Source organism: Apteryx mantelli, chromosome 1 (assembly GCF_036417845.1).
Source record: "Apteryx mantelli isolate bAptMan1 chromosome 1, bAptMan1.hap1, whole genome shotgun sequence".
In the NCBI taxonomy this organism is placed as follows: Eukaryota; Metazoa; Chordata; class Aves; order Apterygiformes; family Apterygidae; genus Apteryx; species Apteryx mantelli.
The window spans coordinates 101,806,580-101,821,320 of record NC_089978.1 but is presented as its reverse complement, the minus strand read 5'-3'; the positions used below and the strand labels follow the sequence as shown (position 1 = coordinate 101,821,320).

Below are 14,741 nucleotides of genomic sequence, written 5' to 3'. Positions count from 1 at the left end.
GTTTCAGGCTTAATCAAAAGAAAGAAGTGCATGTGTGGCTCCAGAGAGCAAATTTATCTACTTTGCCCACACATGGAAATTATACAGGTATTACACAGGATGTGAATTTATAATGCAAGAGTTATATTACTATAATTTCCCATGTGGATATCCCTATTTCAGTAATGTAAGAGTGTTCTTTTCTGTTTTTGTCTGTGTCACTTCCGAAGCAGTTTAAGAGAACTACTGGAAAAACTGCTTTTGTTTTCTTATTGAAAAAAAGCGTCCACATGGGGGAGGTACAGAGGTAGCTCTCCAGCGCTTTCATTCTGCTGTCCTAGTGAAGTTCAATACTCCTGGCCAAAGCTCTCCTGAAGCAAAGCTGGGAAAAAGGAGCTTAAATACCTACCTATCTACCTCAATCCCCTCCTTTCCAGGAGGAACTTTCCTCTAACAGTTAGTTACCTGAAACTGTTGCTGCAGACTTAAAATATGGAAAATATTCTCCATGTAGAGCTAAGCAAGTACAGAAAAAACAGGTTGCTGGAATTGTTATTCAATTTCTTTTGGATCCATTTGAGGCCAGATTTTTGGAAGCTGTTACCAGCTTCCATTGTTCTGAATGGGAATTGTTTGGCATTCACAGCCTTTGAAGGGCTGGTACTTCATGTAGGTGTTTAAATGGGAGCTCTGCTCTCCACTAACCTTTTGCAATTTCCTTTGGCTAGACTGACCATCCAAAAATACCACATTGTAAAGACAAACTTGTAAACACTCACAGAAAGCATATTTAAAATTGTATGCATAAATAGTTCATACTCCTCCACCCCGGAAAAAAAAACAACATTCTGTGATTTCTCCGACCAAGGGGCAAAAAGTTCACAAATGTCAATAAATTCATGCACTGAAAACAAAAATAAAACAAAAGTTCCTTATTATGGAAATGCAAACAGTGAAAGTTTTCAAGAATGTCACAATCTAATTCAAGATTTCTGTCAAACAGAACAAGAAGTTAAATCCATCAAGCGAAATTCTGATTTCTTTTTATTATTATCAAAATAAATAGGATGTCAAGTCAAAACTCTAAGCCATAAATTATAAAATCAAATAAATTAAAGCCAGTGGAATATAAAGATCTTCTCACCTCCTCAGGTCTGAATCTTCTCAAAAGCCCACCTTGGCAGCAATAGACTTGGCATTATTCAGTCAGCTCCAATCTTAAAAATAACCGCAATTTACTTGGTCCACTAAAGTTCATGGAAATCCTTACAGGGTATTTTGTTGTGCTTTGTTGTGCCTATAAATTGCATTGTCTTCTTAAGGCTTCCTGTCCTGCAAACAGAGGCACTAGCACAGAGATTCAACTGAGATTGTATTTCCCCCTCTTCTGCTGCTTTTATTTAACCAAAAAAAAAGAAAAAAAAAAGAAAAAGGAGAGAGAGAAATGGTAGAAGTTCCTTACAGGAGTTGGAAGAGGACATCTGCAGGCAATTTAACATGAGAGTTTGTTTCTGTGTCAGCTGGCAACCCCTGGATAACTCTGTCATGTAACTTATAGGCTAAAACATGATGTAGGACAACCAATGAGATGGGTAAATATGGCAGCACATCAGTTTTATTTGATTAAGATTTATACTTTTTCAAAGGGAGCAGCCCTGCCATAAACTATGAAAACAAACATAATCCTGCAGCTAAGGGAACATCCCACCCTGCGTCACCCCAACAGAACTGATCTTCATCAAACCCACCTTCCACTGCAGTGCATCAAAGTCTTTCCCTTCCTTGTAATGCAATTTGAAGAGCAACTGAAAAGAGTTTTTTTCAGACAAGGAGGGAAATTGCTCCATTCCTTTCATGGGGAACAATCCCTTCCAGCAGTCCCCTTTTGAATCAGTAAGAATCTAGCTTGTATTCCTTTAGAGACTACAGCAGCTGAATGTGGATGGGCTCATGCAAGAGAGAGGCCAAGTCTTAAATTTGTGCCTCGGTTCACTACTTTCTGCCGATTTTGAAAGGACGTTCAGAAACATAGACTGGTATCTAAAGAGAGCTCTGGAGATAACCCTGCTCACAAAGTCCCCCCACTCCATGTGTTTAATCTCCTCCCAGTTAGACAAATCTGGTCAAGTGAGGAATGCTTATTCATTCTGGTTCCACTTCTGTTCTTGCATCAGATCTTATATATTCTGACATTTATAGCTATGCATTTAAACTGAGGCACTGATTAGATGCAATTGTTAAAATTACCCTCCTCCTCCTTCCTCCTTGTGTGTATGCTTTGGTTTGAATTATTAGCAATTTAAAAATCAATCTTGGAGTTAAATGTTTAATGATATAATTGCTTCTGTTGCCTAAATTTGTTTAGTTTGTGCTTTATTAGCATGTAATAACTGAAAGTATATTTTCCTCTGTCTGAGTTAATGATGTCTGCTGTGATGGCTCATGCTCCGTTAGCTGACTGGCTGCAGTTCTGGGACAATTCTGAGGGAACTGGAAAGATTTTCTGAAGCTGTAACTAAGGAGTAGGCAGCTTCCCTTAGTCTCTCTAACTGAATGAATTTGAACTCTCAATTGGCCTCCACTTTGAGCTTTAAACAATTTTTTGTTCATTCTGAGGTCATTTTGAGGGCTTCTTAGTCTAAACTTCAGGGCAGGGAAGCTCTGCTGTCCCAGATCCAGGACACACATGCCAGCTGGGTCCCAGCCATGTAGCACAGTGTGCTCTGCAGCCCTTGTCCCCCAATTTTCTCCAAAGAGGGGATCTGCAGGAGAGCATTGCTGCTCCCTGCCTGCTCACATAAACGTGTTCCTTGGAAAGGAAACTTGGAGGCTGGAAGGAAGGTGGCATAGCCATCTGTCTCCTGCTGACAATGCAGCAAGCACTGCACCCCGAGTGCCTTCAGAGATCACCTGCAGTCCTGCCGTGCAAGTCTCCGCGGTGCACCAAGATCTAGAGACATCAGCTTGGGTTTGGGACACAGCTGCTCCTGCATGGCCTGCCATCTACTCGATCTAGCCCCTGCTTTCCAATGCACTAGTGTGTAAAATGCCATGTTGACATCATTTTATTACTTTGGAGCTGGCATGTTCGGAAAGGACTTGGGTATTCCCCTAGTTCCGTGTTTATATTGAGGATATGCCACATAAGGTGGGTTTCAGCTCATCTAACGATGAACTATCTAAAAGTCCTCCACTGCCTAGTTTAATCTATTACTGTAGACTCCCTCTGCAAACAGTGAAAGGACACAGGCACTTCCAAGGTCAATTCACCTCTCTAAAGAGAGGGCCCCAAATCTGCTTAAACTAAATATCAACCAAAAGCAGCTAAAGTTAGGTAAGTGTCTTGTCCAGCGTATCCTCAGGCTCTATCTAATCATTTGCCATTTTGAAATTCTCCCACCTGGATCTATTTTTCCTTCCCTGTGGGCATGAAGCAAATGTCACAGTTTGCAATGTCAGGCCCTGTGACAGAACCGTAAACATAAAACACAAACGTAAAAAGGGCTACACATTTGGGGACCAAACACAAACTCCTATTCCTAGCTACTGCCCTAGGGGTGGTGGCAACGAAGTTTGGTGTACGTTCAGATTTCTGATGTACTTAAATTACCATTGATTTAAGCCAACATACCATAATATATTCTTTATAAGTGTGATACCTACTAGAGAAGTCTATGCATTGCTAAGCCCTAGGACTGGCTATGCTGGACACAGGAATTCTCACATTTGCAGAATTCCTAGCACGTTATTCACAGTTGTTACCTCTGCCAGATTTCTGGGTTCCTGGAAAATCTCTATATATGACCACGGCGGTATGGACAAATAATTATGTAAGCTCATCCTGGAAGGCTCTCAGCACACCACAGATTTATCTACCTCAACTATTTTGCTGAATTTGAAATAGCAAGTTAAACAGTCCTACCTAACTTTTACTGCTATGCAAGGAGGTGATAATGACTACCAGTAAGTTTATCTTTGATCCAAGATAATCAGGGACAATATACAATATATGATGCACATGCCAAACACTTCTCCAGCCTCAGCAGAAGAAAAATTGATTCCTTTTACGTCACACAGAAAGAAAAAAACACTGGAAGCAATAGAAGTGCTGGCCTAGGCATGTATGGGATGTAGTAAAGTAGAACTAGCGTACATTGGTTGAGTTTCACTGTGTTGTAAATACAGAGGGTAACATTTGGGGTTTGCAGGCTGTTAGGCAGCAGAAAGCTTACGGCAGCTTTTCTGAGCAGGACCTGATATTGAAGGAAGCAGATGCTAGAGCTTCTTAGGTACAGAGCTCACTGGAAAGACAGACATAGGTATTTAGGGGGCAGCAGTGGTCCTCTGTTGACCTTTTCCATTTTTTCTCAGACAAAAAGAAAAAGATGCACATTTTTGGTGAATAAACGAAATTACACCAAGAAAACACTTCACACACAGAATCAATTTCTCTTTATAATGAAGCAACCTGGCAGTACCCAAATAGTGGCTACTGGTTTGAGCCAGAGGAAAAATATTTTTTTCGCAATGAGAATTTGGCTTTGCTTGAGAAAGAACACTAGGAGTCTGAAAATTTCCTACAGATCAACAGTCAAAGACTTATGGCAAATAATTAAATATCAAGTTGGTGGAGGTATCTAATCAAACAGCCATAAATTTTTATGAGGTAATGTCTGTATTAATGAGCTAAAGAGGGGGATTAAACAGCACAGCAGTGAAAGAGCTGATATTACACTTCTAAGTCAACTTTGTGACACCAGCAGGACTGGTGAAATAATCTAAAGGGGGCTTGAAGAGATTAGAAAATGGACAGAAAATAATGAAACAAGATTTCAGATTTAAGGATGATGGTTGTCAACATGAGTCTACAATATGAGATCCAAAAATAAAAGAAGAGATAGAAGAGATTTTTTTGAGCAGCATATGCAGAGGAAACACATCACCAGGCTTAGAAGCAGCTCTCCCTGTCCATGAAATGCTGGAGCAACAGCCCTTGAAACATGGCTTTCAGTTCTGGGAAGCGTTACCAGAAGGATGACGGCATGGTGATTCGTGACCAAGCAGCTAGTTAGAAGCAGGACTGGCTGCAGTTGTAATGGCGATGGGGGAGGGCTGCCTCTCCATCACCTGGACAGCGTGAGCAGAACTAACATGGACAGGCTGTGGGATGCGCTGCATCTCCCCTGAGCACTCCCTCTACATCTGCCCCCTCTTTGGCAAGGTCAGGAGGAGTAAAAGCAGTGTGAAATTGAAGGCCGTTGGATGTGTACAGGCCAGATATACAAAGGCTGAGTGAAGAGGGGAGCAGGGTGGCTGAACATGAGGAAGTTCTTGATGATGATGATGAGTTGTGTGGAATAATCTTTTAAGAAAGGTTAAAAAGTAAAGGTCCCATTGCTTGGTATCTTTATGTCCAGATCAAGGCAAAATGCAAATCCAATGTACATTAAATAGCAATCCCTGTCTCACTGGGAGATATGCTATTTGTGTGAGGATAGTCCTGGACAGGTGGCTCCCATAACCGCTTGCCAAGGAAGGAAGAGACCATCATCGCAGCTGTTCATGCCCATGGGCTGCCCAAGCACCGCCCCGGTGGAGCCCCCAAGGTGCCCCTTCTCTCTGGTGTTTCACTGCGGCCACATGCGAGAGAGGCAGTGCCTTTGAGTTACCAAATACAGCATGGCTGCTTGAGCTAATGGTGTTGCTGGCTGCCATTCCCTGAGATGGCCAAGACTGTGGAAGGAGGAGAAACCTGCATTGGCAGTGGGTTTGGGAGAGCTACAGGCAGCAAAATAAGCTTGTGGTTTGGGAGCCCTCAGTCCCATTCCAGGGTCTGGAGCTGAAAGAGAAGAGGAGGAATCTTTCCAAGAAGACTTTTCTTCTTCTTTCCAAGCCTGACTCTTTTCGTCTCTGTCCCAGTCAGTCTTGTCTGTTCTTCCTCACTTCTGCTCCTATCTCCTCCCCACCCTCAGCTTGCCACCCTAGCCCCAGTTTCTGTGGCCTTCTGCTCTATGATTTCTACCCATCAGCAGTAGAAATGTTCAAACTTTTAACTGTCTGGCAGACTGCAGAAGTGACATTTGAATACATCTGATTCCATACAAGAAAGGGTTAGGGTAAAACATATATATTGGCCAGGGCATTAAAAATGCATTTGGTACTCTTTAGTTTGCTCTTTCCTGCTTATGAAAAGATAATTTTTGTTTAAAAATGGCCTCACTTAAGGACTTATCCATGCCATTAGTCCCCAGAACAATAGAGATTAAAGTCTCTAGACCATCTCCTATCAAAATAACATGCTTTTCTTTGAACATGTCATTAACACTGTTTTCCATCTGGCTGCTGGCAGCAATCTTGGATTTGCTCTGAAATGCTGAAAGTTCATCAGTTATAGTACACAGAAGCCATTATCTCTCTTTCCCTTTAGCAAGGAGGTATTTGCTCAGGCAGCAAGAAGGAGGTAGAGTTCAAGAAAGGAAAAAGAAGAATTTACTCATGTAAACTCTATGGCAATCATTTGGTCACAGTCCAGAATTCAAAACATTTGAGAAGTAAATCACAGTTTCTGCAAGTAAGGAAAATCTAGTGTTCAAATACAGTAGTGATTCTGACATTATCATGTAACTGATATATGTTGACAGGGAATGGAAAAAACATCAGATTTTAACCCTGGCAGTCTGGGGGCCATGTGAATGACCAAAATAGCAGAGTACTCGTGCAGAGAAGTGTCATGCATGTTTGTGCTAAACTTGGTTCCTTCATTTTATGAGAACCCAGAGTAAGCCATGACTATCGTTCAAACAAGGTTTAACAACTGTGATCCAGCTAGCATAATTAGAAAGAAGCACTGTGAAATTGAAATAGCGTTGTTATCGTCTCAGTAAAAAGAATGGAAAAAGCTTCTAAAGTTTTTCCAGAATAATGAATGAAGTACACAGTGAGGGGTAAGCAAAGGGGATGGGACTTACAGCTATTCAGCAACTGCAGCTTCAGTGACTGCTGATATGCATGCTTTTCCACATCTGTCACTGAGGGACATTTGTAACCCACGAGATGAGAGCATGCATGCAGCAGTTATCATGGAGCAGCTGTCAGGCAGCAAGTTAGCAGCCTAGACAACCCGCAGCAGCTTGTTCACCTCTGTACTCTTGGGCTAAATGTACATTCACATAGCTAGAGGCCATTACAGGCAAGATGTCCATTGGATTATCGTTGCTTAGTACCTTTAGGAGTCTTTAGCCAACAACTATCAGGAGCCATTTTTCCATATTTTTTGGAGGGGAACAGAGTGTGTTATTAAATTGACTCCAGGGGTGACATACTGCGATACAGTAGTATTACATACTCCATATGGATTGCCTGCTCAACTGTCGCAATGCATCAGCCATTAGCTTACTTCACATGTGACTTTGGGCAAATCTCTTTGCATCTTTGGCTCAGATATCCATGCTCTCACTCTTAGCTGAGCTGCCGAAATGTCATTTTATAAGTAATGAAAGAAGTACGTTATCAATGCAAGGCATCCACAAAGACCAGGCTCCTAACCTAGTCAAGACTCCAAAGATAGGTGGGAGGAAAAGTCAGGCCTTTATGAGCCAGTAAAATAGGGATAATAGTAATTCCTCCCTCCCTTCTTGTCCCCCATGCCTTTGTAGGTAGAGACTGTATTGTGGATATAAAACTTCCAGCATAAAAAAGTCCTGGATCCTATTTAGAGTCTCTACAATTCCAGGAAAAACAACAGATTGTATCAGACCCAGAATACGCTCCCTCATGAATAATACCAGAGAAAAAAAATCATATTTAACCATAAGACAACAAATTAGGTAGACACAGCAGCGTATCATCTACACTGTCACAACTTGAAATCCAACACATTCTTTGGCCAATAAAGGGGCTCAGGGATCAATACTTCCTTTAGCAATACGTGATACTGTGCACAGAAATGTGCATGTGCCACCTAGTTCACAACCCAGGCACTTAAGTCCTAAACTCTGGAGTAATTTTCAGAAATAGCTGTGGAGTATTTTTTTTATTTCTTCTGAGAAACCAGATTTTCCTTCACTGTAGTGTTAGTTACAGTTTTCAGATTTGGTAACTTCAATTCCATAGATTCAGAGGGAACAACCTCCTAGTTACATCCACAAAACAAATGGGGTTGTACAGACACTGATCAGCTGAATTTGGCTCAAGGTGTCTGATGCCCTTTGAGAAATTTTATAAAAAAATGTCCTCCTTGATTAACCTATCTGGGACATAAAGTGTCCCATTTTTTTCAACTTCTGAAAGGTAAAAGCAGGCCATACAATCTACAAGCACCTCTGTTCAGCTGTTGCCATTCACCTATCTCTTCAGTTATCCCAGATCTCAAGACCATCACCAAGGAACAGAAAAGCTGGACCACTTAAATATACTCAGATCAAATCTTCCGCTGGCATAAATCATCCTTGCTTCAGTGAACTATACTCATTTACTCCAGGGCGAAATCCATCCTGATAAATGCAGTCATTTCATTACCTATATAGCAGTACCTTGGCCTCTTCCTCTCCCAGTGAGCACCAAAGGAGCAGCAGTAACTCATTTCTTCCTGAAAATTGGTTCCTTAAATCCTCCTACAGTGATGACACGAACTAACTAAAGCCAGATAAACATTTGATCTTTGCAAATGAGGCTGCTGAAAGCTGAATTTAACCCCTAAAAAATAAAAGTTTTATTAAATGGCCAGTCATGACCACTGACAACGCATGCTCACTTCAAAACAAAACATGTGAATCTGAGGTACTATTTGCACAGTGTTTCTAGGTCTATCTTATAAGAACTAGAGTTTAATGAATAACAGAGCAAAAAAAATTGCATTAAAAAATTTGTGCAAATGACAATTGATCTTGCCCATACAAATCACAGAATCACAGAATCACTGAGGTTGGAAGGGACCTCTGGAGATCATCTAGTCCAACCCCCCTGCTCAAGCAGGGTCACCTAGAGCACATTGCACAGGATCGCGTCCAGGCGGGTTTTGAATATCTCCAGAGAAGGAGACTCCACAACCTCTCTGGGCAACCTGTTCCAGTGCTCTGACACCCTCACAGTGAAAAAGTTTTTCCTCATGTTCAGATGGAAGTGTCTGTGTTTCAGTTTGTGCCTGTTGCTTCTTCTCCTGTCACTGGGCACCACTGAAAAGAGTCTGGCTCCATCCTCTCGACACCCTCCCTTAAGATACTTGTACACGTCGATAAGATCTCCTCTCAGCCTTCTCTTCTCCAAGCTAAACAGGCCCAGCTCTCTCAGCCTTTCCTCATAAGAGAGATGCTCCAGTCCCCTAATCATCTTTGTGGCCCTTCGCTGGACTTGCTCCAGTAGTGCCACATCCCTCTTGTACTGGGGAGCCCAGAACTGGACGTAGTACTCCAGATGTGGCCTCACCAGGGCTGAGTAGAGGGGGAGAATCACCTCCCTCGACCTGCTGGCAGCACTCTTCCTGATGCACCCCAGGATACCATTGGCCTTCTTGGCCACAAGGGCACATTGCTGCCTCATGCTTAACTTGGTGTCCACCAGCACTCCCAGGTCCTTCTCAGCAGAGCTGCTTTCCAGCAGGTCAACCCCCAACCTGTACTGGTGCCGGGGGTTATTCCTCCCTAGGTGCAGGACCCTGCACTTGCCTTTGTTGAACTTCATGAGGTTCCTCTCCGCCCACCTCTCCAGCCTGTCCAGGTCTCTCTGAATGGCAGCACAGCCCTCTGGTGTATCCGCCACTCCTCCCAGTTTTGTATCGTCAGCAAACTTGATGAGGGTGCACTCTGTCCCTTCATCCAGGTCATTGATGAAGATGTTGAACAAGACTGGACCCAGTCCTGACCCCTGGGGGACACCACTAGCTACAGGCCGCCAACTAGACTCTGCACCACTGATCACAACCCTCTGAGCTCTGCCATTCAGCCATTTCTCAATCCATCTCACTGTCCACTCATCTAACGCACACTTCCTGAGCTTGTCTATGAGGATGTTATGGGAGACAGTGTCGAAGGCCTTGCTGAAGTCAACATAGACAATCTAGCCACTGACTTCTTGAAAACATCTCCTACCTGTCTTCTAAGTTTGATGAGATATAACTCTTGTTAAGGTGTTTTAGTTAATACCAGTCTAAGTAGCTAGAACCTTAGGTAGCTCCCAAATGACTACCAAGGAACTGCCCATTTTGTCTGAAGTAAAATAATTAGACTGAAGAGCAAAGATTCAACTTCCTGGTGAAAACAGTGTTCAATACTTTCATGGACCACCCTGTTTGGAAAGCTAGCATAAATGATGCCTTTTCTAGATTTGACCCTTAATATGCCAATATGAGAGATCTACTTTCACTGTATTTGTTTGAAAATTTCTATTAGTGACAAAAAGACCTTGATCCCTTGACACCACAGACAAAAATCTTCCTTAATATTATGTTTAACATCAAAAATTGTAAAGTTCCCTATTAAAATAACAGCCTCTTTCAGTGGCATGGGCAGAGCAAGAGGCAAAGTCAGGGTTGGTTCATACAGTCCTGTCTATAAACTCCTCTCCAATCTGCAGTCTCATTAGAGCAAAACTGTTTTGGACGAGTGAGGGAACACACAAACTTTGGTATAAACATGAGCGCCTTCTACCCAAGCCCTTTCATCCATTGAAAGCTGCCCAAATGACTGTCCAAAAAGAATGTGTTTGTTCTAGTTAGAGTTTACTGGATAGCAAGAATCCATTGGTCTTGCTTTAAATCACATAAACACTTCTTTTCTTAGCGGTTTGCCATTACTCCAAATTCATGTTACTATTTTAAGCCTTTAGCAGTAGCAATCCCTATTAAACTAGGGCCCTCATCCTGCAAACAGTTGGGCACACACTCAATTTTATCAATGCGGGCCATCTTATTTCATTGGGTCAGCTCACTCACAGGCACTAAACATGTAGAACTGCTTGAAGATCAGGGCCAAAATTCCCCACGTTGTGTTGAACTGAAACCAAAGGTCTGAACAGAAGAATGTCCTCCTTCTTCTTCTTCCTGTCTACCTCAAATATTTCTGTCCATTAGGTTTGGGCAAAACACAACCCTTTGATTCAGGTGAAACTACACATCAAGGAGAAACAGGAAAACAGGAAAACTGTTCACCATACCAATTATGAATGCTCTATCCAAGCTGAAAAAAGTAAAGCTTAATCTTTACTAGATATGGAATGAAGCTGCCCAATCAAAATGTGGACACACCTTAATATTTTTAAAACATTCCCAAAATTGGACAGGGCCTGGACATTCTGAAATGAGACGCAAGAGCTGTGAGATTGGTTACACTTTCTTCTGGTGGAGGGAAAGGCTGTTTTCAAAATAGCACATAGGAAAACTCACACAATGCAAATGAAATTACCCTTACTGCAAAAAGATGTCTATGAATATTCATATTGGCCACACTCATTTGTCTTCCACATTAATTTTCTGCACATGTTCAGGCTGTCAAATCTTAATAATTCAGACATTCCTAGAAAGTGATCTTCAAAGTCACAGCTCTAAATGTGCACGAATGAGACTGGGTCCACTTATTCAAGGAAATGAAAGAAACAATATCATGTGACTTACCTGATGAAATACAGTTGGACAAAACTATATCAAGGATGATTATAATGAACCCAATGTGTCCCTTCCCCATCACCACAGCCAATCACCACAGACAGAAAAGACTGGGACACCAGATAGTCTTTCCTATTGCCCATGCATGACTCTTTCTTATGGCTTATTTTTAAGCATGTAGTTAAGTCCGCTTTTAAAGCCTAAATGAACAGAGTATCCATGGCAGCTTTCAGAAGAATGTGTTTATACCAAAGTAAATTCCTTAATTACATTAACAGAAATTGGAAGGATTTTATGTTTATTTGGCTAGTTTTACTATCCCAAGCATAGTAAGAAAATAGTTGAAGTGCCTCTCTCACTCTCCTTTTTAATGTAACAGCAATTTCTGCATGTTGTACTGCTGAAAAAAGACTCCTACAGGGTTCCTTGAACACCATGACAGAGATTTTTATGCAGCTCTTCTATGCTAACAGAAAAACACAAAAATATTGCACATATACAGTAGATGTTATTGAAAATGCTGTTAGATATGCAACTTTCTTAGGACTGATCCAAATCTAGTTCAGCAAACTCCTAACAACTGTTCCTGAGATGTCAGACTGTGCTTGCTTGTTGTCTACGCCATGAGGGAAAGATGACTGACTCTTACTGGCAGCTTATCAGAACTGCTCCCTATTAGACTTGCTGCAAAAAGATGCGCGCTTTGCAGCTTGCCCTCTCCAGTTCTAACTCCCATGGTAAAAAATCCTCCTTCAGATGCTGGTTTTGGCAGAAAGCATGAAACTGAGTTCTTCTTCATATTGCTTTTTGGCTTTGTGGACACTTAAAAAGCGTGAAGAGGTATTAAATGCCCTTAAAATTTTTGGATTGTTACTATTTTAATTCCAGGTGACTAGACACATTGAGGGGACGTTTGTTTTTTGGGGTTGTTTTTATACTCATATTCCATAAAAACAACTGAGCACCATAAGACTGTGAAAAGTGTTGGGTTTTGGAAAATATGAAGAGAGGGAAGGGAGGAGCTCTTACACCACTGTCTGTCATTCTAGTATCTAAACACAAACCAAAAATGCTGTAGAGAGTTATATAGAGAAGTTCTTTCATTCACTACCTTTTTACAGGAAAAGTGAGTTATTTAAAATAATATTTCAGTTTTATTCAATTAAAAATAAGTTGAAAAAATCAGTTTTTCTATAGATAGTAGCTGACTGGTAGATAGCAGTTGACTGAGAAGAAACTCCATGAAAGATGCTGTAGAAAGAGTAAATTCAGGGAAAGATAGGAAGACAGACAAACAGAAAGAAAGAAAAAAAAATGAGAACTTTTCACTTACAATCTGCCTAGTGTGGCTGATCTACTTCTTTGATTACAGCAATCTTATTAAATCATCAGTTTAATGATTAAAAGTTGGTTTAAAGTTAATAAACCATTTTTGGAAGGGAGGATCCATGTCAGTGATAAACACTCGGTTTCATAGGAGCTGTAAATAAGGATCATTTGGCTTTCCACACCTATGGCATTGCTATACAAGTGTCTTTATTTTCTGAAAAAGAATTACTGCTCTTCAGAAGATAATCTGGAATTTATCATTTCCAAAGCAGCCAGGAAACCCTTTTCAAACAAAACCTTTAAATGATATAATAGTGAGGCAGAAATAGCGTATCCCCCACACTGGTCAGTTTGTGAGGATCACATGCTGCTGTATATATGCAATATCTAAATTGTATTGTTCTTAATGCTGTATCATCAGCTACACATGGTAAGTCTAGCAGGTTCCTGTCCTTCAGTGATAGAAGAATTAAAAAAACATGTAACTTTAACAATGAAGCTGAAAACATGGTACAACACCTTCTGAAATGCAGCTGAACAATGCTATTTTTAAGGTCGTAACAGTTCAATGTCTATACTCCTATGATTTACATAAAACCAAGCACTGAATCTTTTCTAAGGGATTTTTGGTTTGCTTTGAATTTTTGCATTATGCTCATTTTCCTTCTACTGAAGTAAATTCAGTGTTTGCAACTGACTTCCAAAGAGCAGAACTGGGAATATATGAAGTCAGTATGTTTCAGGTAGACATATTTATTAAGCATGCTAAATATTAAAGAACAACCAAGGTTTCCTAATCTAAAAAGGGTTATCCTCAAAATATCCATGTACTTCAAACACATCAGAACAGGTGTCAACCACAAAGACTACACGACTGACTCAAACGATAATGTATAAATATCAAGGAATAAAAGACTCAGTGCTGTACAGCAGCAAAATTTATAAATGTACAACAACCCTGCAGTATGCATACACACTCTTTAATTTTATCACTCTCAAAACATCTGAAGACTCGCAGTAAACAGGAAACTAACCTTGATGTGAGCTGCTGGATCTGGGACAGTCTGAATCATGTCCTTTAACAGGCCAACGTGTTTACCAGAAGCTCAGACCCCAAGGCAGCTGCATAACCAAAGAAACAAAAGTCAGATGTTTATATTTTAAAAGTTTATTTTCAATAGAAATCTCTTATCTTTTTATAGACATAAAATCATCTTTCCTTCCCCAGATCTCCTCCAGAAGCTGTACAGCTGAAGCTCTAAGACATTTTTGTTTCCATGGAGTCTGTTAGGGTATATTTCATTCAGTTGGCCCTGAATTTCTCATGGAAAATTGGCATCTGTCTGTAATGGATCATTTTCTGGAACTGCATGGACCCATTATCCATCAGAGACATCAGGGATTTCCACAATCCCTTCTTCCCAATTTAGAAATATACAGCAGGATTGGGATAGATCTGGAGCTGATATAAATAAGCATTGTTTCACTGAAGTTGTGCCCATTCACAACAGCTGCAAATCTGATCCAGCCACTCAAGCAACAGCACTTCAGAGCACAGATCCTCCGGGATCCCTTATCAATGTCCAGTAATAAAGTGCAGAGGGGTGGAAGGGTGGGAGTGTGCATGTGTCTGCATGTGCAGGGAGTGGGGGGCTATTAAATTAATTTAAATATATATATATATATACACACATAATTAAAATAATATAAAGTACTGCTCAGGAACTAGAACATAGCTATGTGCTAGTAAGTTGGGACTGATAGTCAGGAAACTAGAAAGCATATGGAAAAATGTGGGAATGTGAATGTCATTTAAAGTAATCTGGCTTTTTTTCCT

The 14,741-nt window shown here is 40.9% G+C and overlaps 1 protein-coding gene across 5 annotated transcripts in view; it reads right to left on the bottom strand.

The window, feature by feature from the left end:
• ERG (ETS transcription factor ERG) overlaps positions 1-14,741 on the bottom strand; it is a 192,548-nt gene that overhangs the window by 101,159 nt on the left and 76,648 nt on the right. For all 5 annotated transcript variants that reach the window (XM_067298608.1, XM_067298613.1, XM_067298605.1 and 2 more), the window contains exon 2: positions 13,939-14,026. In XM_067298608.1, the coding sequence (XP_067154709.1) occupies positions 13,939-13,977 (39 nt within the window). In that variant the 5' untranslated portion in view covers positions 13,978-14,026. The remainder of the gene's footprint in view (positions 1-13,938; positions 14,027-14,741) is intronic.